At 55.9% G+C, this 27,772-nt stretch overlaps 2 protein-coding genes and 1 pseudogene across 2 annotated transcripts; 2 read left to right on the forward strand and 1 right to left on the reverse strand.

Moving 5' to 3' along the window:
- Window positions 1-5,496: 5,496 nt before the first annotated feature.
- Window positions 5,497-12,894, reverse strand: LOC119096771 (histone acetyltransferase KAT2B-like; annotated as a pseudogene).
- A 7,391-nt stretch (window positions 12,895-20,285) lies between these two features.
- LOC119097363 (cytochrome P450 3A21) lies at window positions 20,286-21,459 on the forward strand (the record flags this gene model as incomplete). The annotated part of the gene is made up of 1 exon (XM_037220410.1): window positions 20,286-21,459. A coding segment is annotated over exon 1 (1,116 nt), but the record flags the coding sequence as incomplete, so codon positions are not given.
- Window positions 21,460-21,463: 4 nt separating this feature from the next.
- On the forward strand, window positions 21,464-22,136 carry LOC119097364 (cytochrome P450 3A19-like; the record flags this gene model as incomplete). The annotated part of the gene is made up of 1 exon (XM_037220411.1): window positions 21,464-22,136. A coding segment is annotated over one exon (351 nt), but the record flags the coding sequence as incomplete, so codon positions are not given.
- Window positions 22,137-27,772: the final 5,636 nt, after the last annotated feature.

The raw sequence follows: 27,772 nt of genomic DNA on the forward strand, positions 1-27,772 counted from the left end.
CGTGGGCCGCCCCCTCAAGAAAGAACGAATCAACGTCTGAGAGAAGATGAACTTAAAGGCTGGGTGATCCGGAAATTGTGAGTCCTTTGTAGCGTAATTCAAAGTAAGTCGTTGTCTCCTAAGAGGCAAGGGCGGTTCATTCGCTTCCACCAGCAAGTTTCTTGCTCGGGTCGTATGAAACGCCCCAGTGGCTATACGAACACATGTATGGTGGATTGTGTCCAAAACCTGCTTTGAAGATGTAGGAGCACTATCGTAGACAGGACTAGCATAATCGATGACTGATCGAATTAGAGCCCTATAAAGGTTCAACAGGGTGCTTCTATCGGCTCCAAACGTCATACGACACATTACTTTTATGAGGTTCATGCGCTTGAGACACTTAGTCTTAACCATCTTAAAGTGTTGCTTAAACGTGAGCCGACGGTCAAACGTGAGGCCCAGGAAACAAATGTCGTTACAAACTGGGATAGTGGCATTATACAGTCGCAACCCCGGGTCTCTACAGCCTCGAATCCGTGAGCAGAAGTGCATGCACTTAGTCTTGGTGGTCGAAAATTTGAAGCCATTCTTAAGGCTCCACTCAGTTAGTCGAATCAGGCATAACTGAAGCTGCCTCTCAGCAGACGTCGTTGCGGATGCCGCACACCAGATGGCAAAGTCGTCCACAAACAGTGACCGACTGATGGTAGGTGGCAGACAGTCGGCGATATCATCGATCATCAGCGCAAACAGGGTTACGCTAAGCACGCTCCCTTGAGGAACACCGTTCTCTTGTTCATAGCGATCAGATAGCATGCCACCCACTCGGACACGGAAGAATCGACGACGTAAAAAGTTTTCAATGAAGAGTGCCATGTGACCTCGGAGTCCACACTTGTGTACTTTGCTAAGAATGCCATAGCGCCAGGTGGTATCATAAGCCCGCTCAATGGCAAAGAAGACTGCTATCGTGTGACGTCTTTGTTTAAAAGAATGTCGTATAGCTGTGTCTAAGATCGTTAGGTGGTCAACAGTGCATCGGTTCTTCCGAAACCCGCATTGCACTTTGGAAAGACAATCGTGGGTTTCAAGGTACCACATGAAACGGTCATTCACCATCCTCTCTAGCACTTTGCATAGGGATGAAGTCAGCGAAATTGGGCGGTAGTGCAGTGGGTCGGAACTATTCTTTCCGGGCTTCTGTATCGGGACTATAATGGCCTCCCGCCACGACTCTGGGAAGTCATCTTGCAACCATATGTAGTTGAAAAGTTCAAGTAAGGCATGGAGGGACTCCTTCTTTAGGTGATTCAACATATCATTGTGGACTTTATCCAATCCAGGCGACACACTCTTAGCTCTCTTAAGAGCAGTGCAGAGCTCCATGACAGTGAACGGTTGGTTGTACTCATAGATCTCTGAGTCAGGAATTCTAAAATTGATCGCCGTCTTCTCACTTTGTTCCTTGTGACGAATAAAGCGTGGGTCGTCTGTTCCATGTCGGCACCTTTCTGCAAATGCGAGACCTATATTGTTGGAAACTTCCTGTGTGTTCAATATCGTGATTCCTGCCACTCTCAACACCGGAACTGCAGTGGAGACGCTCCTACTGGAAATGCGACTAACTCGCTGCCACACTGCACTCAGTGGGGTGTGACGATTTAAACCATTTACATATTCCCTCCATGATGTACGCCTTGCCTCACGTATTGTGCGTTTCGCAAATGCTCTGGCCTTTTTAAAAGCGATGAGGTTGTTGGTCGTTGCAGAACGCTTTAAAACCCTGAACGCCCGCTTCCGCTTAAGAATTGCCGCCTTGCTGTCCTCTGACCACCAGGGAACAGGGATCCTGCGCGGCTCAGGTGATGTCAAGGGAATGCAAGACCTTGCAGTGTCGGTAATTGTGGATGTCACTTGTTGTGCAAGAGACGTTGCATTGTCGTCCTCGGTCGGCTGCACTCTAATATGGCACTCGTCGGTAAACTTTTGCCAGTTAGCACGTCGAAGGTTCCAGCAGGAAGGCCTCCTGCCTGGGTGTCCAACATTCATCCCAAGCCATATTGGGAAATGGTCGCTCCCATATGTAGTGCTCTCAACGAACCAAAACAACCGACAGAAAAAGGACGAGGAGCAGATAGAAAGATCTATCGCTGAAGTAGTGCTGGACGGCAGAGATATATGGGTATGCCGGCCGGTGTTAACAACACAAAGATTATTTGTATTCAGCAAACGCTCAAGATGTCGGCCTCGGCGGCTTGTGTGACTGCAGCCCCACAAAGGGCTATGGGAGTTGAAGTCACCTAGCAACAAGAACTGCGATGGAAGCTGATCGAAGATGGACTGTAGCGTCGAATCCGGTACTTCCTCAGCAGGAGGGAGGTAGATAGAACAGACAGTCAGCCTCAGCGACCCAAGGTCGACGACGGCAGCAACAGCTTGAAGGTCAGTGTTAAGACTTACAGGAGAGCACGGTATACTGTGATGAACTAAAACCACCACCCCACCATGGGCGATGGTGTCGGTTCTCACGTCTTTCCGAAAGATGCTGTAACATTTGACGTTAATGTAGGTGTCATCAGATACCTTTGTTTCTTGTAAGCATGCCACAACCGGGTTACGATAAGATAAGAGTGTGTGTAGGTCCGACATGTTGGCCCTCAAGCCACGCATGTTCCATTGTAAAAACGTCAGTGGCATGCTTGTATGCTTGTATGTGGGGTGTACGGTTAAGATCCATCGGCACAGCTAACATCTGCTTTAAGCGTTCACCTAGGGTTTTGCACTAAACAAATCTCCCTGGCGACGCTCTACTTCAGTGGAGGTAAGCCGGACCCTTGGCCGAGCTTTGGGACTTCCACCCTCCGTAGGCGACGTCGGCCAAGGAGGGGCACGCTTTGTTGCACGACCCGCCACCGGGGGCTGCAGGGTAGGCCGACCCGCAACCCCGTCCCCAGGTGGAGGAATGGGAGGCGGACCCATTGACCCTCCCGGTGAGTGGGGCGGAGTCGACAGCGGGAGCCGGCCCCCCGTCCGCTGTGCAGACGCCGACCTGGCGGCGCGCCCTGCAGTGCCAAGGTCCAGAGAACCCGGATGAACAACAGTTTCGGAGGGGCGGCTCCGGGAGGGAGCGACGACTGGGGGGTGCCGAACCTTGTCCGGCTCCCGTGAGCCGGGGGGACCGGCGCTCCCGGCAGGGCCACTAGCTGGGGAGCCAGCGGGGGGGGGGGGGCAGCTCTCGTAGCGCCCCTGTGCCAGCGACGACAGATCCCGTCGTAGCTGGTATGGATGGAGGGGAAGATGGAGCCCGGGAGGGCGTGTCTTCAGCACGGGCTGGGCCGGGGTGCGATGATGGGGGGCGAAGTCCACGACCTCGCTGGACCGTGGTCCATCCCTCGTTCCCGGGTCGCGACCCAGCCCCGGGCTCTCTGGCAGCTCCACCAGGGGGTTCCAGCCCCATAGGCTGAGCTTCTCTAGCGGAGGCCAATGCCGCAGGCGGATTCTTTTCCGGAGGATCCGACTTCCGGTACGACGGAACAGCAGAGCCAGTTGATACAAGTGTGCTTAGTATCAGCTGTACAAACTCGCTTACAGTCATGCCCTTGAAATCATCAAGTCCACTCAGTTTCAGTACCTCGTTGGCCGCGGGTGTTACTTGGGCTAAATTTCTTGCCGGATTGGTAAGGGCGTCCTTGTATGTCCTTGTGGTGGCCGCATCGTTGTGTCGGTGTTGGGCCTCCCGAAGCGAGACTCCTTCCTTCACTTTGATGTTCAGGACAGCTTTCGCTAACAAGAAGGACTGACAGCTGCGATATGACGCCACGTGACCCTGACCACAGTTGACGCATTTCACGGTTTCTGATTTACACTCAGTGTTGGTGACCTATTTCCGCACACCTTCCGCATCTAACTTCTTTCCAGCACTTGTCCGTGAAGTGACCATACGTCTGGCATCGGTAGCATCGGACTGGATCCGGTACATAGACCCTAACAGGAACCGACTGATATCCCACGCAGACCCTATCTGGCACTCTCGCAGAGCAAAACGTCAGAATAATTGAATCAGTATCGGTCAGCTCTCCTCTCTCTCTCCTCTTGATACCTCTCACTGCCGTCACCCCTTCCTCACACAAGCCCTAAGCAACATCCTCATCACTCACACCGCGAAGGTCCCGGCAAGTAATCACACCCTTGGAGTAGTTCTTAGAGGGGTGAGGGTGCACCGATACGGGCACCCTAACCTCTCCCTGTCCTCGTACTTTGTACATAAGTGTGGTCGTTTTAAGCATGCGCTGGATTTCGCGGTCGTCTGTTAGATGCACTTCTATGCCTCCGTCCGCATACGAAAAGACATCCTTGGGTGTCCCGATCTTGGAACATGCTTGTTGGCGCTGAAATGGGTTTAGTCGGAGCGGTACTGTCCTTCCTTGGTCATCTACTTTGGCGGATCTTACGACCAGAAACTGGGGTAGTGGACGACGGTCGGGGTTTGGGGGGTTGGTTGATGATAAAGTGTCCATAAGTATGTGTTTATATTCGGCGCGCTGATTCCCCGCCCACCACGGAGCCCAACACGGGGACGGTCCACTTCTAAGAGAGGAGCCGCCAGGGCTACCAGCACGCTATACGCAGGCCAGTGTGCCAAAAGAGTTGCCGCGAGAGCCACCGGGCACATGTCTGCGGGCGCCAGTGCCTCGGTTCGCAGGTGCTAACCAGGCACCCTGGTGACAAACCGAGGTACGGCCCCTTAATAATGTCAGGAGGCAGACATTGCACCCGGTAGCCCTCCCCTCAACACCCGTCACATGACCTGCTTGCCTCCAAGCCAGTGTCACGAAAACACGACGCCTGACTAGCCGATTTCCTCGTGTGGAGACTTCACGAGGCATCCGCAGGATCACAAATTCGGGCCAAAGCCACGTGTTTGTAAGCTGCCCCGACTGACCCGCAGGGCAACTTCCTCAGTGACCAGGATCCCTTCATCGCTACCTGCGGATCCAACGGCGTACGGCGAGACCCAGATAAGACTGAAAAGCTGGGCGCCCCGCCGCCAGCAGCGCCCGGCCTGACCTCCGCACATTCGGCTGCGCCGTTCGGCTGGGCGCCCCGCCGCCAGCAGCGCCCGGCCCGACCTCCACAAACTCGGCCGCGCTGTCCGGCTGGGTGCCCCGCCGCCAGCAGCGCCAGGCCTGACCTCCGCACACTCGGCGGAAACATCCGGCTGCGCGCCCCGCCGCCAGCAGCGCCAGGCCTGACCTCCGCACACTCGGCGGGAACATCCGGCTGCGCGCCCCGCCGCCAGCAGCGCCAGGTCTGACCTCCGCACACTCTGCGGGAACATTCGGCTGCGCGCCCCGCCGCCAGCAGCGCCCGGCCCGACCTCCGCACACTCGGCCGCGCCGTCCGGCTGGGCGGCGGGCTCGCTCCGGCACCAGGCTGGGTGTCGCGCGCAGGCGACCGCCGGCCGCGCCCGCTCCGCCGTCACGTCCTCAGCAGCGGCCTGCGTGCGTAGCCGCCACCCGCCGCCGCACCGCGCTCCCCACGCCCTCCAGCGATGAGACCGACTCAGCGCCCGCCCCGGTGGGCCGCGCGCGGCACCAAGGCCGCTCACTTGTCCGTCAGTCCGGCCTCCTTCAGCCGGTTGTGGAAGTACTTCTCGAGGGTGACGCTGCAGCGGTAGTACTCGGTGTCCGGGTCGTTGTACATGCGGCAGTTGGTGAAGATGCGCGTGGCGTCGGCAATGAACAACCGCTTGTTGCAGTAGTACTTGTTCTTCAACCGCTTCGACATCGTCTCCAGATCTGGGGACACAATCGAAGGTCAGACAAGATCGAAGGTCAGACAAGATCGAAGGTCAGATGTGTCGTTTTGTAGCACACATCAAATTACACCGACAGACGAACAAAGAAAGAAATACGACTGGCACGCAAGATATATCAGCGCATCGTCGCTTTGAAGACCATTTTAACGCTATGAAGGCGACATCTGGGTAACACCTCACGTACAACAACACGCGTGAAACCTTCACAAACATGCAGCTCCAGACTGTAGCGTGTTTGATTACCCCAGTACCCGCCGCATCCCTGTCCCGTCCGCTTTGCTCTCACCCATCGGGTACTTGATGAACTCGTAGTAGTCGGGCACGTCGGTGGGGTCGACGGGCGAGAGGAAGGGCCAGGCGGCGCTGTGCTGGCGCATGTTCTGCAGCAGGGTGCGGAACGTGCCCTGCAGTAGCTCGGCAGTTACCCAGGTCGTCCGAATTGCGTGTGACGCGCGCAGACTTCTCCGGCGACTTCCAGCCGGCCTCCCGGATCCCTGCCGTCCCGGGCACGGTCAGAGTCAGGGCCAGGGTCAGGGTCAGGGTCAGGGTCAGGGTCAGGGTCAGGGTCAGAGTCAGGGTCAACTCAGGTTGCCGTCTCCCTGTTATGACAGCGGCGCGGTCAAGGAGGGGAGGCGAACAAGGTACGTGTTTGTGTAGCTGATTGGCGGATCAGATGATGGCCGCGACCAGAACGGCGAACCCAACATCGCTATGTGAGGTAACCCCAAAAGGAACTTCATGGCGAGATGGATGAGATAGCTTTTCGTCACGTTTGGAGCAAACACGTTTTCAAGATCGATCCAAAAAGTCCTTGATGCCTCTTGCGTAGCGACGCATGTGATTGAGAGGTGTCAGCGAGCGTACGACAGGCGCGCGCCACGCCATGAGCCCTTAAAAACCTACTTATAGGCTGGAGTCGCGCCACCTGCACCTCTGGGGCGGCGGCGGCGGTGGGTTCGCCTCGTCCACACGGCCAGCGGCCAACACCACCAGCGGGAAGGAGACATCGGTCCCGCCGGCTGTCATCTGCCACCGTCAGCAGCGGTCGCCCTCCCCCGCTCGGTCCCGAACCCCGCGCGCCCGGCAGCGCGTGACCTCGAGCCACTGCGCAGCCGAGTCAATAAACCGACCGGCGCGGCAGGTCGAGTGTTCAGACAGTGAACTTCAGATGATAAACGGACGGCACGGGGTGCCCGGCGACGGCGGCAGGGGTGACTTGCAGTCTCCGCACGGCGCGGGCGCGAGCAGGCTGGCCACCACTGATCACGACCGCGGACGCCGCGACCGCGCCGGGCTCCCTCGGCAGCCACCTCATCCAGCCGGCAACACCGCGCTATGCCATGCCACCCTTCACGGTGGTCTTGGGTGAAGACGTGCGGATAAACGTCTCGTCACCGGCTAATACTTCACGCACTGGACGAAGGCAGACCGGATCACTGGACACGACGACTTGCGCCGCGTGAACGACCGCCCGGCGTCGTCATAACCCCCGCCCCCTCTTCCACCGCCCAGCCCGCGCCACCGGGGTTTGGCGGCTGCCCCGTACCTGGTATGCACTCGATCGGTATGCCCTGTACACCCTCCTTGAAGCACGTTAGGCCCGGGTGCACCTTGCGGATGGATGCCTGTCGATTCTCGATCAGCCGCTTGATAATCTGCAACACGGAGCACCGACGCGCGGCGCCACGGTCAACACCTTTTCGCAATCTTGGGCCAGTGAAACGAGGCCAAAAATGGACACTTTCCGTTGGATTCGCGCGCGAAAGTAAAAGCATTGCCCACCAAGGCCCTTCATATGCTTATCCGTTCGGATAGAGCACACTGGAACGACGCACGGGACTGACCAGCATACGCTGACTCCGCTGATAGAGCAACTGCGGCAGCTGCCGCACATCTTGAAACCGATCGCGAACTCGCGTTACATCAGGCAACGTAGATATAAGGTCATTATCCCAGGCTCGCATGCGTCAAGGGTCGTGTTCCTTGATGTTTCGAAAGTGCAATGCTCGGGTTTGGTTTATCATGGGTTTGGGCCGAATTTCAGCCAACGGGCTGAAAGTCCACCAGTCCTGACTGGGCAGTCTGTTGATTGTTGGCATGTTATAGGTCAAGTCATGTCAGTGTACTAGCCTGATCTGAAATGAATTTATGTAAACAGTCGTTCTCTAGCGATGCATGCATGCTAAAAATAACATGTTTACCATTTTGACCACTTTGAAACGACAATGTAGTCCGGGTGATGTTTGGGTGTAGCAAACAGGGATACATAAGGCCGTAAGGTTGACGGCATGCCAACGGAGCATCGCTGCCAGTATGTAGGTGGGGTCAAGTGAGGTTACGGGGTCCCGGCGAAACAGGCAAGTCAGTTTCGGGGCCTAGGTGCGGTGATTTAGCCCGGGTGACCCTTTTGACCCAAGCCGCTCCCAGGTCAGCCGTTGGGCGACATCGGAACCAAAACAACATTGTTGCTTCATTGAAAGAGAAATACGCCACTTCCAGCCGAATAATTCACTACAGCAAATCACTGGTATTCGTCGTGAAAACGATGACCCAGGTCTGGGAGGCCACAGGTGGTCCTAGCACCGTATTTTCTGCCCGAGACACAGAGAAAGACTTCAGTGGCATAGCTGTGGCGCTGTGTTGCGTGGTCCCGGTGCAGTGCCTAGAAGAGTCCCGATTGCTTATGATTTGATCTACCTTCGGGCCATTTTCTTGTCTTGGACGGAGATCCATTGACTGAAAAAGGCTACCAGCGGAGAGCTTATACAATCACTACGGCGGTGTTTACCACATGGTTTTACATCACTAATGTTTCCAAGCGGACTGCGGACCAATTCGGACCCCTATCCCAGCTGGGCGAGGCAGTTCGGAAACCCTGGCACGGCGCAGGGAGCAGGAGCAGGGAGCATTAACACCAGCTACGCGCGGCAGACGCCAGGACATCAGCCCTGCTGCGGCTTGTTGGCGGCCGCAGTCCCGAGTAACTCCTCAGGTGGGCGGCCAGAGGCCTCCCGACGCCACCCACCTCCTTCTGCTTCCTGATGACGGAGCTGAACTGGCGGTAGATGATGCGGGGCGACAGCTCGCAGCCCATTAGCGTGGCGCCCTCGTAGTCCTTGATGTAGCCCACGTACTTCTTCCGGTTCAGCTTGGTCTCCTTGCTGAAGCCCTGCTTCTTGAAGTAACCTGCCGGAGCGCAGCGACAGATTAACCGATCGGCACGTTTTCACATTCGCAGTGCGACGACTGCTAATGTGTGGAATGCATGGCCTGCATAGCTGTTCCCTACACACACGGACGCGTGCCAGGATGACATGACACTGAAATGATCATAACAAGACGCAACAACACTTCCACGCAACGCGGCTTATCATCACGCGTTTAAACTATCATCAGCGGCAGAGGCCGCGCAGCGCCATCACTGACTGGCGCCAGAGGGCGTTATTCAGGAGTGCCACCGTCGGAGGACCCCGGCCCAATGAGAGACGTACCGACCGCGAACTCGTCGGCGAAGGTGAGGAAGTGGTGCACTCCGTGGCGGATGTGGTAGTCCTTCAGGTGGTTCATGAGGTGCGTGCCGTAGCCCTTGACCTGACGGACAGGCACGACACGTCAGGTCGAGCGAGGTCAAGGTTGTGACCGACAACTACGCGACTCGTGACATTTGTACCAAGTATGTGATATTTGAGCGCGATATGAGTACCAGATATATATCCCATATCTTGTTTGATTCTTTGATCAAATTCCTGGCTTAAATACACAAGTGTTTACGCGAAGCGCTGGATCACACTACATCCAACAAAAGCGTCGAACTACACAGGCGCCGCACACCGGCCGCCAGAACGCACCTGCTCGTTGCTGGTGACGGCGCAGAACACGATCTCGGTGAAGCCCTGGCTGGGGAACATGCGGAAGCAGATGCCGCCAATCGGCCTGTTGTTCTTCACCAGCGCCAGCGTCCGGTGCTTCCTGCCGCCGGCCCGATGAGCATGTCTGTGTCAGGACGGCAGAGAGCGAGACACGGCCGGCGGCCTGTGCCACGAGACGGCGGACGGGGCCTCACGGCGGGAAGCTTGGGGAGCAGCGACGACCACACAGTCTGCTCGCGCAAACAACGCGCGGCTCTCGCAGCGTGAGTCTGTAAATCAGCAACTAAACGAAAACAAACGCGAAAAATATCCACGCTGACACCGCATAACACATCCAGAGGAGAAGCGATGAGCACATCCACAAGAAACGCGCGCAAGAAATACTGAAATGCCTCATCAGGGCGCAAGACCAAACACACAAACGGATAACAGCGCGCGGACAAAAACCACCCAGAGCCTCCCAGGTTTGCAGAGCGGCAACGGCGCAGCGGCCAGGCGCGGCAGGAACTCACGGGTCGAAGACAAGCCGCGTGATGTATTCCTTGGGCATGCGGGGCAGCTGGTGCGAGAAAACGTTCTGCAGGCCGACCAGCCACAGCATGTTGGTCTTGCTGACCTTCTGGCTGAGCGAGTTGCCGACCACGTGGAAGCTGATGTGGCCGGCGCGCTCCTCGGCCTTGGCCGCCTCGTCGCGGGCCGCGTTCTCCGAGAACAGCAACTGTGGAGAACGGACGGTCCCGTTCAGTCCCATGGCGCCGGAACGTCAGAAAACAATCCAACAAAGCCTCCAGCTGGTGTTACGCCCCGAAGCAAACATCGCGCGCTCTGGGAACTCCAGCGCAAAGGCACTGGGTCATGTTTTTCCAGCAATGGGTAGGGGGCCGCAGATGAAATGGTCGTGACTAGGATCCAGCACATTCTGGCCTCCAGCGTGCGTTAATCTGCGAATTGGGCTACAATTCCACATGTATTGTAAACTAACCAATGACAGCGTCAGTTTCATGTATCATCCCGTGACTGAACCTTTCGGACGTCTGCAAGATCCATATAAAGCTGCTTTCGACACCCCGTGGCGGGGCAGGCCAACCGTAGCTTGTCATCGCCTCTGCCAATACGGCCCTCCCGGCCGGCGGTGAGGTCACGTGGTTACGTCTGCACCCGGCACTACATAGCCCGAGAATTGGCTGTTTGGCTGTATGGATAAGAGGCCTTTCGATCAGAGATGATCATTTCAGGACTATGGATGAAGGAGAATGAATCACGTTGGGGCAGTGCTACACGCGCCTGGGCGCCAACCGCTGAGCTTTGGCCCACGCAGGAGCCCCTCGGAGTGAACGCTGGGCGCCCGGTCAGGGTCCCTCTTCCCAGGGGCCTCTCGGCCCACTCGTGGCTGGCGCATGCAGCCTGCTCCTGACAAGCGGGGCATCGCGAGGATCTGGTGGCAGGGATCCGCGGGGCCGGCGGGGAGTCATCGGATGACCAGGGACGGCGGGCGGAGCTGCTTCCGGCATACATGTTACAACCAAGCAGGTATTGCGGACTTCAGCGGGGACTAATGGTGCGTCAATGCAGCTAGCTGACAATATCTTATGAATGAAACAATATCTTATGAAAGGAAATACAGTGTATGCATGTTTTCGTATCAATATGACTGCATGAGAAGCACCAAAGGGTACCCATTTAGACCAAGCAGAAAACAAATATTATTGAGCTCCTCGCGACCAACACCAGCCAGACTCCAAAAAATTGAACTATGCAAATTGTACGACTGAATGAAAGGAATGATAACACGCATTATTGTCAGGCATAGCACAACATACCAAAATAGCATCGGCCTTTCTACGACATAACGAAGGGTGACTTGTACTCTCATCTCTCGGATTTGAACGCAACTGGGTCACACAGGTGCCCAATGGCGGTGAACAGTGCCTGTGACATTATCAAGTACCTCAGTTCAAAGGTGCCCGATTGATACCCCCCACGATTAATAGTCACGTTGTGTACGTGTGTTTTCGATAGCAAACCAATCCACTGTGACGAACGAAAAACAGGAGGAAACAGGGGCAGCAAGATTTAATAAACAGGGAGATTCAATAATTACATTTGCACGCATTCTCTTATAAGTGATAACGCACCAAAATTGTTTAAATGCTGTAAATTTCCTTATTTTCCGTTCGTTTCCGTTCTTTCCGTTCACAGACGAATTTTCTGAACGGAAAACATACCAAATGCAATGTAACACAGAACCGCCACGGGCTACAAATCCGATCCGTTTGAACGAAGCGAAATCAGCAAATTTCGACTCGGCAAAGAACGGACTACCACACTGGCAAAAGCGCGGCTTATTACGTGCGGGCGGCCCACGTGCGCTCATTCAAAAACCACGGATCCGGCGTATCTGAGCATTTTATAGGATCTATGCCAGATCCCGACAGATTACGCACATGACGCCATGGAACCAGCAGCATGATGTGGGCTCATGTGCTGTCTACAAACCACCCGCGCCGCCCAACGCTGTCCGATCCGTAGGGACGCCAGCAAACGATCGTGAAGCGACCAATGTCACGTTTTTCGAATCTCGAAAGCAACACGCTGTCACCCAAACCCAGTGAGAGGTAGACGTAAAAGAGGCAATAGCCCGAAACGTGACTCGCCGTAGCTTCGCGAGTTTCGTCGAAAAAAGGCCAGCCCATTCGGCGAACTGCCGCTGGCTATGGCTTGGTTATGCAGTCGCGTGTTTCTGCATGAAGGTCCTCCGCGCACCAGATATGTTTCGCAGACACGTGACTGCGCACTGAGCAGCCGAGGGTGGTCACAACACGGGGCAGAAATAATACGGCCCGGATAACAGCATGCAGTCGTGCTGCCACACAGATGCGTTCAGCACACCTGAACAGATCGGGAACGCTCCGCAAGCCTCAGCTGTAACACTTGACAGCCAAGTTCAGTGACCGTTTAAAAAGCTGAAGAAACAACCAAGGCACATAAGCTTCACAACATCAGCAAACAACAGTCGTCGATTGTTCAAACAACCGCGCTGAACCCCAGTCAGGCCGCTCTGGCTGCGGCCGCCGCCACTGGCCGCTACCGGTGACACCAGCTGGCACGTACCTCCTGGCCGGCCAGCCGTTTGGGGTCCTCCATGCTCTCGAGGATCTGTCGGACGAGGTCGGGGTCGACGTCCTCGTCGGGCCGGGGCCGCTTGACGGCGCGCTCCCTCGTCGTCCTCGGCGGTGCGCTTCTCCGGCCGTCGGCGCGCCAGCCGCCGGCTCCTCAGCAGCCGCCGCCGACGGGCCCGGTGACGGCTCCGGCCGCGCCTCTGCGGAACGACACGGGCTGGGGTCACCGGCTGGGGTCACCGACCGGAGTCACAGGCTGCGGTCACAGGCTGGGCTCACGGGCATGGATCACGGACAGGGATCACGGGATGGGGTCACGGGCAGGGGTCGCGGGCGGGTATCACGGGCTGGGGTCACGAGCAGGGATCACGGGCTGGGGTCACGGGCCGGGGTCACGGGCAGGGATCACGGGCTGGGATCACGGGCTGGGGTCACGGGCAGGGGTCACGGGCAGGTATCACGGGCTGGGGTCACGAGCAGGGATCACGGGCTGGGGTCACGGGCTGGGGTCCCGAGCAGAGATCACGGGCTGGGGTCACGGGCTGGGGTCACGGGCTGGGGTCACGGGCAGGGATCACGGGCTGGGATCACGGGCTGGGATCACGGGCTGGGATCACGGGCTGGGGTCACCAGCTGGGGACGCAGGGGATACAGCCCGGGGATGCAGCCTGCCGGGATCCAGGGACACAAACGGGAAACAGGACGACTGGACGGCACTATCAGCGGACACGATCATGGATCAAGGCTGCGGTTCTGGGACACGGTAAGAGCCGACCGTCAACGAACGCGCTAACAAGTCTAAATGAATCCAACGAGATGCAGTCTAATGGCGGCGAACACTTCAAGGCGGCACATCTTGAATAGTCCTATAGCTTACCAGATGCACGTCATAGAGGACAGTACCAATTCACAACGTAGAATTCAAGCCGCAAAGTGATGGATTTTTAGTTTCTTTCATCCCTCTCAAATGTAAAATAGACATGACAAAGCAGACGTGAATAAAACAGACATGGATAAACAGGCACGGCAAATGCACGACGCAACGACTCACCGATCGACTTCTGGGCGGGCGGCTTGAAGTCTATATCGAAGATGTTGGCACGTTGTCGGCACGTTTGGATCGTCACGGACGCTGGGCGGCACAGCGTGCGCTCGCGACCTCTGCCACCAGCTGTGTGGCTGAGGCGCAGCCGTTGAAGGCGAGGCGCGTGCCCCGGCCTTGTGACGCCCCCCTCCCCTCGCCCCGCCCCGTCACCTCCGACCCGGCGGCGGACGGCTGGTCACGTCCGCGATGAGGTGTTCCGATTGCCTGCGCTATCATCGAGCTTAGGCTCCCGGCTGATTTGATAAGGCTTGTCCTCTCTCCTAAGCTAGACAAGTGGTGCTGGTTTTGGGCGCTCTGGTGTCCCTCGTCCATGTGCTTTATTGAATGTGATCACGAATGAGGGTAGTGATTTGTGGTGGAATGCACTAGTCCACGGCTTGTTTTGAATACACCTATGCAGGACGTGGATCGTGGTGTTGAGCCTGCCAGCCTGCGTGCCCGCGGGGCGTCGTTGGTGCCGAGATGCCGGGCCAGGCTGTTCCGAGCCTCCGACATGTGAACACTCATCATACAACGGTTCGTCGCAGCAGATTTACTACCGCCCGGCCGGCACTGGAAGATCATTTGGTGTTTTCATGAATGCCGCAGTTTTTGCCGGGGATGGGTGCCATTACTTGATGCTGTTGGTAACACACACTGGGGCGTGACCTGGAAGACTTTCCGTTGACGCAACGCGACATGCATTGACTGACTAGGTATCAAACTCCCCAACTCTGCTCCAATTAGCAGTTTGAGCTCGAACGTGGTTGAATGGCGAGAGCTAACCCTACACATGAAAGGGGTGGATATCCCGCATGTCACCGGGAACAGCATTTACCGACCCACTCATCTGATGTTTAGACTGCACAACATGACTCGGGCACAAGCTGGAAAAGCTTTCCATAATTGCAGCACCACGGGGCTTGTGATCAGTTTCTTTCCACGTCCCAACCTGAGCTCCGTGCTAAGTGTTCACATATGATGGTGCGGGATGGAATCCGAGTTCTGAAAGCCCTCATGACGCAACATTATGACTGTTGCTTCCGCGGTTTCAAGGTCAGGATGAACAGAGGCGCGTGCCTGCCCACTTCTCCCGAGCGCGCTCGGTCACACGTGACGGCACCTCGAGAGCCGCACCTGATCCTGAGCCCATAGAGTAAACAATTTATCAACAGCACCGTGCCCGTGCGCCGGGGCTTTAGGGCGCACCGACTGTACGGCCACGCACCTACCCGTGCGCCGGGGCTTTAGAACGTATCGACTGTACGGCCACGCACCTACCCGTGCGTCGGAGACCCAATACGCAGGCAACCTCGCGACGCATCTGGGACCTCGCCGCCAGCAGGGACGGGGCTGGCGGCGGTGGCCCGGCTCGCTCCAACGGGGGGGGGGGGGGGGGCCTCCCCGTCACGGTCTTCTCGGCCTCGTCTCGTCGCTGGTGACTGACCGAATCTTTTCATTGGTCGGCCTCGTCGCTGGTGACTGGTAGAATCTCTTCATTGATCGGTATGACGGGCCATGGCCAAGAGCCAATCACGCGCGCCGGCTCCGCTGAGCGGCGGCCCGTCCAAACAGACCCTGGATCGGGCGGGAACAGCAATGGGTGGAGGCGCTTGCGATATAAAAAACGCTTGCGAAACGAAATTATTGGCGACAGACTGCTGCTTCCCTGCTGCTTCCCTGCTGCTGCTATGCTGCTTCTGAGGCTGCTGCTTCCCTTCTGCTTCTCAGACTGCTTCTCTACTGCTTTCCTGCTGCTTCCCATCTGCTTTCCTGCTGCTTCTCTTTGATGCCTCTCAGAAAACGCGGCCACTGCGTGTTTTACGCGGACTAAAACTAAGCAGTGGCGTTGGGTCTTGTGTCTGGGGCACTTGCGCGTTGCAGGGCTGGGCCGCAGCTTCTGTCAGCGGCGGCAGCGACGGCGGCGGCGCCGCTTTCGACGCGGGCGACGGCACAGCTGGTGGTAGCCGTGGCACTACCGATCGTGGTGCAGGCGCCGGTTCGCGCGGCTGCGGTTGCAGCAGCGCCGGTGGCGCCACCTCAGCATGGCGGCCAGAGAGGAGGTCTGGAGCGGACACCCTGTGTGCAGAACAGTCAGCACGCCGCGCGGAACCGTGCTGTGTCAACACCTGGAACGGAGGGATCTGCATCAGATGACGTCGGTTGCGACGATAGCGAGCACCCTTGAGCTCCACAAGGTAGCTGCGTCTAGAGAGCTTCTCTATGACGGTGGCGGGCTCGGACCAGCTTGCTTCCTTCTCCGTCTTGATCCGAACATGATCCCCGGGCTGTAGCTGCTGAAGATCGCGGGCACCGTGTCTCCGGTTGAAGCATGTCTCCAGCTTCTTCTTCCTCTGCCGATCTCGGAGTTTGGCATGATGCCATGTCGCTTCTCCGGTTGGCTGAGCGATGGGGAGACGAGATTGAAGTTCGCGTCCCATCAGGAGACGGGCTGGAGAGTATCCGGTTGCTTCCACAGGCGTCGTGCGGTAGTTGAGGAGGGCGAGGTGGGGGTCCCTCTGGCGAAGTATCCACTTGGCGGTTCTCACGGCCCGTTCAGCTGCTCCGTTGGAAGACGGCGTGTGCGGGTCTGTGATGCGGTTTGTAAAGCCGTAGGACGCTGTGAAGTTGGCGAACGAGCTTGAAGTGAACTGCGTTCCTCCGTCTGTTGTCACGAGGTCTGGTATCCCCAAGCGGGAAAACAGGCGCTTCAGACGCTCGATGACTGTGCTGCTGGTGAGACTCGGGAGGCGTTGTATCTCCAGATACCTGCTGAAGATGTCCACCGTGACGAGCCAGTTGCAGTTGTTGAAGTGGAAGACGTCTGCTGCAACGTGCGTCCACGGTCTTGATGGCGTTGGGGTTGTCACCAGTGGCTCAGCGTGCTGGGCTGGCGCGTTCACCTGACAGAACGAGCAGCTCTCGAGATGACGCTTCAGGTCGATGCTGAGTTGAGGCCACCAGATCGATTCTGCTGCCCTCTGGCTACACTTGTTCAGACCGAAGTGTCCGTCATCATGTAGTCGGGTGAGCATTTCATCTCGCAGACTCGGAGGGATGACGATGCGTCGCCCGTGCATCAGCAGTGTACCACACGTTAGGTACAGAACGCTCATCTCTCCCCGAGAGGCGAAGTAGTCCAGCAGGTCGGGATGCTTCGCTCCCTCCTTCCAGCCAGAGAGAGTCTGCTGAACTACGCGTTGTAGGGGTTCGTCTGCTTGCTGCGCCTTGCTGATCTCCACCAGACGCTGCGGTGTGGCGGGAAGATCGCTGAAGATTCTCTCACAGAATCCATGTATGTCTTCTTGAAGCACAGCGCTGATTTCATCCTGCTTCTGGAGCGGGTGACGTGAGAGGAAGTCGGGCACCAGGTGCTGCTTTCCTGGAACGAAGACCGCTGTGGGGTTGTATCGCATCAAGTGCATGAGCATGCGCTGGCATCTGATGGGCGCATCCACGAGATTTTTCGTGTTAACCAGCGGGATCAGAGGCTTGTGGTCCAGATGCAGCTCGAACGACGGCAGTCCGGACAGGAACATGTGCATTTTCTCGCACGTCCACGTCGCGGAGAGTAGTTCCTTCTCAATCTGGGCCCATCTGGTCTCTGGGTCAGTCAGGCTTCTGCTGCAGAACGCGACGGGTTTGAAGACGGAGCTGTACTTCAGGAGAACACATCCTCCGATGCCGAAACTGCTGGCGTCGGCGCTGACCACCGTCTCTCGTGCTGGATCGTAGAACGCCAGAGCTGGAGCTGAAGTGACGGCTGCTTTCACGTCATCCAGCGCCTGCTGCTGCTGTGGTGTCCAGATCCATGCTACGTTCTTCCTCAGAAGCTCGTTCAGTGGTCTTAAACACTCCTGGATGTGTGGAACGAACCGGCCCAGGAAGTTGATTACTCCGAGCAGAGACCTTAGTTCATTGACATTCTTTGGTGGTTGGAGCTGCTGGATCGCTTCGAGCTTCTCTTCGTCCATGCTGATGCCGTTCTTGCTGATCTTCATCCCCAAAAACTTGACCTCGTTCTTCCGGAACTCACACTTTTTCCTGTTCAGCTTGAGGCCAGACTCGTGGATCCTCCTGATGACGGCCTCGAGACGTGCATCGTGGCTGGCAGCATCTCCGAACACCACGGTGTCGTCCATGTAGACGATGACTCCGGGCAGTCCGTCCAGCATCTCCTCCATCTTCCGCTGGAAGCACCCCGGTGCGAGCGAGATCCCCATCGGCAGTCGCAGGAACCTCTTCCTGCCGAACGGAGTGATGAACGTGGTCATCTTGGAGCTCGCCTCGTCCAGCGGGATCTGGTAGAAATCGGAAGAGGCGTCCAGCTTGGTGAAGAGCGTCGCGCCACTCAGCTTGGAGGTCAGCTGCTCCAGAGTAGGGATCGGGAACACCTGTCGCTTCACAGACTGGTTGAGTCCCTTGTAGTCAACCGTGATGCGGACACCGCTGCTCTTCGGCTTCGGGACGGGGACCAGCGCAGAGACCCAGTCCGTTGGCTCGGTTTCCGACGTGATGATGCCGTGATGCTCCATCTTCTTCAGCTCCTCTTCCACCGGCTTCATCAGTGGCAGCGGGATATTTCTTGCAGTGGCAAGGGCGAATGGAACAGCATCTTCACGGAGCTGAATGCTGACCGGTGCTGTCTTCAGGAGACCTGCCTCTCCGAAGACGTCTTCGTTGACTTCACCTGTGAATCTCAGTACGCCCAGGCGCGAGCAAGCAGACCTGGAGAGGAGATCATTAGCTGAGTCAACAACGTAGAATACTTCAGGCTCGGCTTTGTTCTTGAACAGGAGTGTTCCGTGCATCTTTCCTTCTACTTTTAGCACGCTACCAACACTTGTCAGAGTATTTGAGGCATGTTGAAGCGGCGGCAGTTTCAGCTTCTTGTACGTTTTCAGCGTCAGAATGCTAACATCAGCGCCAGAGTCAGCTTTAAAAGCGACTCGTTGACCATTTAGAAGGACTAAAACTCTCCATGGCGCGCAAGCTTTGTCTGCTTCGTCAACAAAAATGTTGGGCGGCGATAGTTCTTTAGTGGACTCTGTCCGCGCACTCACTCTGACACCGTTGGAGCGACAAACATACGCAAAATGATCCATTTTCTGACAGTTGTCACATATTTTTCCCTTAGCAGGACAATCTTTCGGAGACGCATGACGTGCTCTTCCACAGTATCTGCATGTTGTTGAAAAGTCGGTACGCTGACTATGCTGTTGCCGTTGCGCGGTGGAAGGCTGCGGTTGACGTCTGTACTGCTGGCGCTGCTGGCGCGGCTGCCTGTGCCGCGCCGGTGCACAAACACTACTGATATCAGGCGGATCAGAGCTATCACGGCCGTTCACGATCTCGACAATACGCATCATCGAAATGACGGTATTTGCAGACACTTCCTCCTCTAGTGACTTCAGCTGAATTCTACGGGACAGCTCCATGTCAGACATTCCTGAGATGAGACGATCTCTGATACGCTCATCAGCGTCAGCGAAGCTGCAATGCTCAGCTAGAGAGAACAAAGCTCTGATGTACGATTCATTAGTCTCGCTTGAGCTTTGAGATCTAAGCTCGAAGTCGTGACGCTCTGCAATAAAGTTCCTTTTCGGAATGAAGTACCCGTCTAGCTTTGAGACAACAACTTCAAAATCCTCCTTCTGCTCAGCAGTAAGCTTAAATATTGGTACGATATGCTCAGCCTGCGGACCCATGCTGTAAATCAACGCAGCTACTTGAACGTCACCGTCCTCTTTGTGTAGTCCCGATGCCAGTCTGTAGCGGACGAACCGATCACGCCAGGTCGGCCATCTCTCAGGCGATGTGAAGTCGAATTCCTCAGGAGGACGAAATCCAGGCATCTCGACTTGGTTCACAACTAACACTGTTTAAATCAATGTGCTGCTTATGCTTGCTTAAGCTTACTCTAGGTTCAATGCGGCTGCGCCATATTCAAGTCTACGTGTTGTCTGCCCAGACCAGACACGAGCGCTGCTAAACGGCAACTGTATTATCCCGCGAAGCGAGCGGGCGGCGCTGACTCCGGCGGGTGGCGCCCCAGGCAGTACACCGCCATTCGGGGCCGCGGCGTACCAAAGTGCAGCAGCACTGGCGGCGCGAGCAGGGGCGGCCTCAGGGGTACGCCAGTAACATCATGATACAGTGATATTCAGCAAATCGCTCACTAACCCGGCACTCATGAGTGCACCGCAAACAGGCGGCGCAACACACACCGTAAACCAGCCGCTGGGTCTTGTGGAGCGACCACGCACCACTCTCTGTAAGGAACCCCGGCTCCTAACCGCCAGCCCATGAGCGATGCAACAAGTCGGACTGTTGAGTGTTCCTGATGCGTTTGACCTTGTGGCGAGCGGCGGTCCCAACGCGCCCGCGCGCCGCCCGGCAGTCCGCGTCCGGCGTCGGACGCCGTCGGTAGCGGGTCAGACTGCGCTCTCCGGGGCGGAGGCGACGGCAGTCATGGAGCTCGTGCTGCTGCCCGTGCTGCTGGTCGTTCTGCTGCTGGTTCTGCTGTACAAGTATGGTACACGCAACTACGGCACGCTGGAGAAGCTCGGCATCCCCGTCGTCAAGCCGTACCCGTTCGTGGGCAGCGTGCGGTACCCTGCCCGCACCTCCACCGACCAGGAGGACATGCGCAATGCCAAGCGCTTTGGCAAGGTCTGGGGCGTGTACGAAGGCCCGTGGCCGCAGGTGTTTGTGGCTGACGCGGAGCTGGCCAAGCGGATCTTAATCAAAGACTTTGACCACTTCCCCGACCGGCCGATCCTGTTCGACATTCCGTACGGCCGTGACATGCTTGACATGAAGCCGGGAGAGCAGTGGAAGATGCTCAGGTCCATGCTCGCTCCTGCGCTGGCCTCCGGTGTCAAGCTCAAGGCCATGATGCCCACAATGGTTGAGTGCGCTCAGCAGGCATTCCACAGAATGGAAGCGAAGATGCGTCAGACCCCAGTGCTGTCGATGCGAGAGGACCTGTTCGGCCCGCTGACGCTGGACATCATGGCCCAGTTCTCCTTTGGCATCAAGGTGCCCAACGTCGCAGACACAAGTAGCACGTTCGTCAAGTACGCATCGGCTTTCAGCGCCCAGGGAGACACCCCAGACACGTGGATGACAACGCTGATGACCTCGTTCCCCAGCATCGCCAACTACATGATGGGCAGGGAGCTGGTTCCCGCATTCAAGTACTTCCTGAACCTGGTGCGCAGCTCCATCAAGCAACGGCGCGCCGAAGGCGTCGAGCGCCCAGACCTGATTGGCGCACTGATGGACGCCATCGACAAGAAGGTGCCGACGCCCGAGTGTCGCAGGCTCAACATCACCGAAGAACTCGTCATGCTGCAGGGCGCCGAGATGCTGATGGCCGCCTACGACACCATTGGCACTACGCTCACCATCACCTCCTACTTCCTCGCCAAGAACCCGGACGTCGCCGCCCGCATCGCCGAAGAGGCAGCCGGCGTGGAGCTGACGTACGAGGCGCTGCAGCGGCTGCCGGTGACGGAGGCCGCGATACAGGAGTCGCTGCGCCTTTCGCCGCTCATCTCGCGCCACTTCCGACTCTGCACGCGCGGACTGGGAGTACGACGGCCTGCGCATCCCCAAGGGCACGACTGTCATCCTGCCACTGTGGCCGTACCACCGCGACCCGGAGGTGTTCCCGGAGCCGGAGCGCTTCCTGCCCAACCGCTGGCTGGGCGAGCAGGGCCGCCAGCTCGGCCAGTACAGCTGGATGCCGTTCGGCCTGGGACCGCGCGCCTGCATCGGCAGCCGGCTGGGCATGATGGAGTGCAAGTTCTTGCTGGCCTACCTGCTGCAGCGCTACCGCCTCACGGCCACGCCCGAGACGAAACTGAAATATTACACGGGGGCGACGCTGTTTATCGGCGCGCACCCTATCATGTGCAAGGTGGAAAAGCTCCAGTGAGCTGGTGACGCCGCCGCGTAAGGTGCACAGAGCTTCTTGCCCCACCAATGCAAGGTGACTTCTACCAACTCTAGAATGGCGCGATGCACAGGAGTTGAAGGCGATATGAGTGGCTGTGTTTAGTTCACGTCTGTTTTTCACCGTTGCCACTCCAGCCCGTCACTTCGATGCCTCCGTTCCTGCCGCCCAGCTGATTGTGACATGCTATTTGCCTGCCTGGTGCGGCAGTCCGGAACTTGCTCTCTGCCTTTCAGTTTCATGTGCTCGATGTATCGCGCTCAATCCGCAGTAGGAAGTATCAATACAAACGCAAAGAAACGCACTACTGAGAGGAGACGTCGCGAAGCGATACGGCAGCAGAACGGGCGAGTCATGCGTAGGCTTTGATAACGCCTTAATTACGCCGAAGGGACCATGATTCCCGGAATACCTGCAGACACGCAGGCCCCTGTAATCGGACTGTTTTGGGGATAAACGGTGGATGGACCTGCAACACACCCATTTCCATGCAAATTGTGTGGGCGAACACACGTTCCACCCCAAGTGGGAGAGTGAGACGTCCTGCCCAAAATCAGACATAATCGGATGCCCTCGTGTCGGACTTCACAGGATTCTCCATGGCTAGTTCCGATAGCGAATTCATATGTATGCCTTCTTTACCAATGTCCCTCCCTGTTTCACAGTGAAAAGAGTGACATATTGGAATGACGAGAACTGGATCCCAAAGTCCAAAAAGGTGGCCATTCATGACAGGCAAGGACAAGAGAGCGAAGGTGCTTATCCACCGAAACTCGCAACTCCATTTGGCATGCCATTAATTTTATACGGATCCAGTTTTATGTCAAGCAGAGTTACGCACTTTTCCATCACCAAGTTGCGTCTTGTATGGCCCCGGTTACTTAGCAATTAACCTGTCCGTTGTCGGGCGGGGGGGGGGGGGGGCGGGGCGGGCGAGGGGCGAGCCGGATAGCGGGCCATGACGCTGTGCTTCAGAGAGGCACTGGACCCCACCACCTGACGGGCCGGCTAGCACAACGATTCATATAATACCTACTTGTCTGGTGTCAGTGACCCTTATGGATTAATCGAGACCCGTGTGATTGATTGTTAATTACCAGTTGCCGTCGGTTTCCTTGAAGATGAACGTCTGGTGCTGCGGTATTTTTAGATCGTAATGGCTGTTTGCTGCCGCAAATGATTTGCAACCAGGAATTTCGTTGGAGCATATTTTGACCTGCATCCACTGGCCGGACCACGTCATCTTGTTGAAGACGGCCCAGGACGGTCCACGTTCATACGTAACACTTTAAGCACGCATCCGGCTAGCCAGCTGAATATGATGTACTCGGATGGTAGGAGCGAGGGAAGGGGGTAAAACTGAACCCCCGAAAAGTGAAAATTAAGAGAGCTGGAGGCGCCATTTACAGGAATTCCTTTGTACCCAGTGTAAGATACCTAGATCGAGACCGTCTCATCAAATAAGGACAAACAAGGTAAACCCAGATTGTTGGGGCTATTTGACGACTGGTATTTGCTCCTTGTATAATCCCCTTAATGCTGGTGTCCTGTAAAGCTGTGGCTCGCTGCTTCAAAAAGAAACCTGAAAATTGAGTAGGATCATCGGCAGGCAGGTTTGAATTCACTTCTGCTACTCATTTCGAAAAAGGTTCAAGCTTACGTAAGTTGTCCAGTGCATCCGGTGGTGGTGGTGATTTGGGTTTTAAGGGCGCGTCGGCATCGGGGCCATTTTGCGCCCACTCGATGACGTTTATCGACCTCTGCGACGACGTGATAAGTATGTTGTCAACTGATAACAGGTAGCATCACTGGCGCACTTACACTGAGGGGTGAGTGAAAATAACGTCAAAGTCAATGTGTGCCAAAAATGCGAGTATATCTCCAAGTTCGCCACATGGGTCTCGACCGAGTAACCGATGAAGGGGCGCTGGAGGAAAAAATCGTCGCCTCTCCGTCTCAAGGCGCCGACATGAGACGAGCACATGTTCAACAGACAACCGGTCCCCGCATCTATCACACCGTGGCACATCCCTACGCGTCAAGTAAAACGAGTGTGTGGCGTATGCATGACCCAACCGAAGCCTACAAAGGGCGACTTCCTGGAAGCGGCTTCAGCGATGGGAGGATTCCCAATCACCCAGTTGGGGCTTGATTTCCCTGAAAGCGTGGAGGTGTTGGTCGAACATGTGCTGCCACGCATTGCGGACGTATTTGGAAATGACTGACTTCAGATCTCGAGCGGGTACATAAATTGGTATTGGGCTTCTCTCACACGCCGCAGCTTTCGCTGCGGCGTCGGCTTTTTCATTCCCCATTATTCCTATGTGGCTGGGGATCCACATAAATGTGATACGACAGGAAGTGCTGTCCAGCCATTCCAATTCCTCCCAAATTGAGCGAGTCAAAAATGAGTGGTCACGCGACATCGCCGTCGGGTCTAATGATAAAAGTGCACTACGCGAGTCGGTCAAAATGACTATATCCCTTTCAGGACGACAAGCAACGTACTGAAGCGCTGCTAAAATGGCAAACAATTCTGAGGAAAAAACTGACATGTGCTGCGGGAGGCATAGACCTACGGTACGGTCACCGCAAACAAATGCGCAACCCGTTCCTGTTGAGCCCTTGGACCCATCGGTAAACATTTGTAATGAGTTCACGTATTGTGAGATCTGTTCCAACGAATACGTGAGGAACTCTCGTGGTGAAGTGCCATTTTTAAGATGCTGACAGAGTTCCAAATCATACTTAATACTCAGACGTCTCCACGGAGCTGGGTCCCGAAGAGTGTGCGGGGCAATGTCATCCAGCGTAATATCCGCCTCGTCCAGGCAGTCCCGGACGCGCAGGCACATCGGCCGCGCTGACGTGGGCCGCCCCCTCAAGAAAGAACGAATCAACGTCTGAGAGAAGATGAACTTAAAGGCTGGGTGATCCGGAAATTGTGAAACCTTTGTAGCGTAATTCAAAGTAAGTCGTTGTCTCCTAAGAGGCAAGGTCGGTTCATTCGCTTCCACCAGCAAGTTTCTTGTTCGGGTCGTACGAAACGCCCCAGTGGCTATACGAACACATGTATGGTGGATTGTGTCCAAAACCTGCTTTGAAGATGTAGGAGCACTATCGTAGACAGGACTAGCATAATCGATGACTGATCGAATTAGAGCCCTATAAAGGTTCAACAGGGTGCTTCTATCGGCTCCAAACGTCATACGACACATTACTTTCATGAGGTTCATGCGCTTGAGACACTTAGTCTTAACCATCTTAAAGTGTTGCTTAAACGTGAGCCGACGGTCAAACGTGAGGCCCAGGAAACAAATGTCGTTACAAACTGGGATAGTGGCATTATACAGTCGCAACCCCGGGTCTCTACAGCCTCGAATCCGTGAGCAGAAGTGCATGCACTTAGTCTTGGTGGTCGAAAATTTGAAGCCATTCTTAAGGCTCCACTCAGTTAGTCGAATCAGGCATAACTGAAGCTGCCTCTCAGCAGACGTCGTTGCGGATGCCGCACACCAGATGGCAAAGTCGTCCACAAACAGTGACCGACTGATGGTAGGTGGCAGACAGTCGGCGATATCATCGATCATCAGCGCAAACAGGGTTACGCTAAGCACGCTCCCTTGAGGAACACCGTTCTCTTGTTCATAGCGATCAGATAGCATGCCACCCACTCGGACACGGAAGAATCGACGACGTAAAAAGTTTTCAATGAAGAGTGCCATGTGACCTCGGAGTCCACACTTGTGTACTTTGCTAAGAATGCCGTAGCGCCAGGTGGTATCATAAGCCCGCTCAATGGCAAAGAAGACTGCTATCGTGTGACGTCTTTGTTTAAAAGGATGTCGTATAGCTGTGTCTAAGATCGTTAGGTGGTCAACAGTGCATAGGTTCTTCCGAAACCCGCATTGCACTTTGGAAAGGACAATCGTGGGTTTCAAGGTACCACATGAGACGATCATTCACCATCCTCTCTAGCACTTTGCATAGGGATGAAGTCAGCGAAATTGGGCGGTAGTGCAGTGGGTCGGAACTATCCTTTCCGGGCTTCTGTATCGGGACTATAATGGCCTCCCGCCACGGCTCTGGGAAGTCATCTTGCAACCATATGTAGTTGAAAAGTAAAGCATGGAGGGACTCCTTCTTTAGGTGATCCAACATATCATTGTGGACTTAATCCAATCCAGGCGACACACTCTTAGCTCTCTTAAGAGCAGTGCAGAGCTCCATGACAGTGAACGGTTGGTTGTACTCATAGATCTCTGAGTCAGGAATTCTAAAATTGATCGCCGTCTTCTCACTTTGTTCCTCGTAACGAATAAAGCGTGGGTCGTCTGTTCCATGTCGGCACCTTTCTGCAAATGCGAGACCTATATTGTTGGAAACTTCCTGTGTGTTCAATATCGTGATTCCTGCCACTCTCAACACCGGAACTGCAGTGGAGACGCTCCTACTGGAAATGCGACTAACTCGCTGCCACACTGCACTCAGTGGGGTGTGACGATTTAAACCATTTACATATTCCCTCCATGATGTACGCCTTGCCTCACGTATTGTGCGTTTCGCCAATGCTCTGGCCTTTTTAAAACCCATGAGGTTGTTGGTCGTTGCAGAACGCTTAAATACCTTGAACGCCCGCTTCCGCTCAAGAATTGCCGCCTTGCAGTCCTCTGACCACCAGGGAACAGGGATCCTGCGCGGCTCAGGTGATGTCAAGGGAATGCAAGACCTTGCAGTGTCGGTAATTGTGGATGTCACTTGTTGTGCAAGAGACGTTGCATTGTCGTCCTCGGTCGGCTGCACTCTAATATGGCACTCGTCGGTAAACTTTTGCCAGTTAGCACGTCGAAGGTTCCAGCAGGAAGGCCTCCTGCCTGGGTGTTCAACATTCATCCCAAGCCATATTGGGAAATGGTCGCTCCCATATGTAGTGCTCTCAACGAACCAAAACAACCGACAGAAAAAGGACGAGGAGCAGATAGAAAGATCTATCGCTGAAGTAGTGCTGGACGGCAGAGATATATGGGTATGCCGGCCGGTGTTAACAACACAAAGATTATTTGTATTCAGCAAACGCTCAAGATGTCGGCCTCGGCGGCTTGTGTGACTGCAGCCCCACAAAGGGCTATGGGAGTTGAAGTCACCTAGCAACAAGAACGGCGATGGAAGCTGATCGAAGATGGACTGTAGTGTCGAATCCGGTACTTCCTCAGCAGGAGGGAGGCAGATAGAACAGACAGTCAGCCTCAGCGACCCAAGGTCGACGACGACAGCAACAGCTTGAAGGTCAGTGTTAAGACTTACAGGAGAGCACGGTATACTGTGATGAACTAAAACCACCACCCCACCATGGGCGATGGTGTCGGTTCTCACGTCTTTCCGAAAGATGCTGTAACATTTGACGTTAATGTAGGTGTCATCAGATACCTTTGTTTCTTGTAAGCATGCCACAACCGGGTTACGATAAGATAAGAGTGTGTGTAGGTCCGACATGTTGGCCCTCAAGCCACGCATGTTCCATTGTAAAAACGTCAGTGGCATGCTTGTATGCTTGTATGTGGGGTGTACGGTTAAGATCCATCGGTACAGCTTACATCTGCTTTAAGCGTTCACCTAGGGTTTTGCACTAAACAAATCTCCCTGGCGACGCTCTACTTCAGTGGAGGTAAGCCGGACCCTTGGCCGAGCTTTGGGACTTCCACCCTCCGTAGGCGACGTCGGCCAAGGAGGCGCACGCTTTGTTGCACGACCCGCCACCGGGGACTGCAAGGTGGGCCGACCCGCAACCCCGTCCCCAGGTGGAGGAATGGGAGGCGGACCCATTGACCCTCCCGGTGAGTGGGGCGGAGTCGACAGCGGGAGCCGGCCCCCGTCCGCTGTGCAGACGCCGACCTGGCGGCGCGCCCTGCAGTGCCAAGGTCCAGAGAACCCGGATGAACA

This window comes from Pollicipes pollicipes, unplaced genomic scaffold (assembly GCF_011947565.3).
Source record: "Pollicipes pollicipes isolate AB1234 unplaced genomic scaffold, Ppol_2.1 Scaffold_4295;HRSCAF=5057_pilon_pilon_pilon, whole genome shotgun sequence".
In the NCBI taxonomy this organism is placed as follows: Eukaryota; Metazoa; Arthropoda; class Thecostraca; order Pollicipedomorpha; family Pollicipedidae; genus Pollicipes; species Pollicipes pollicipes.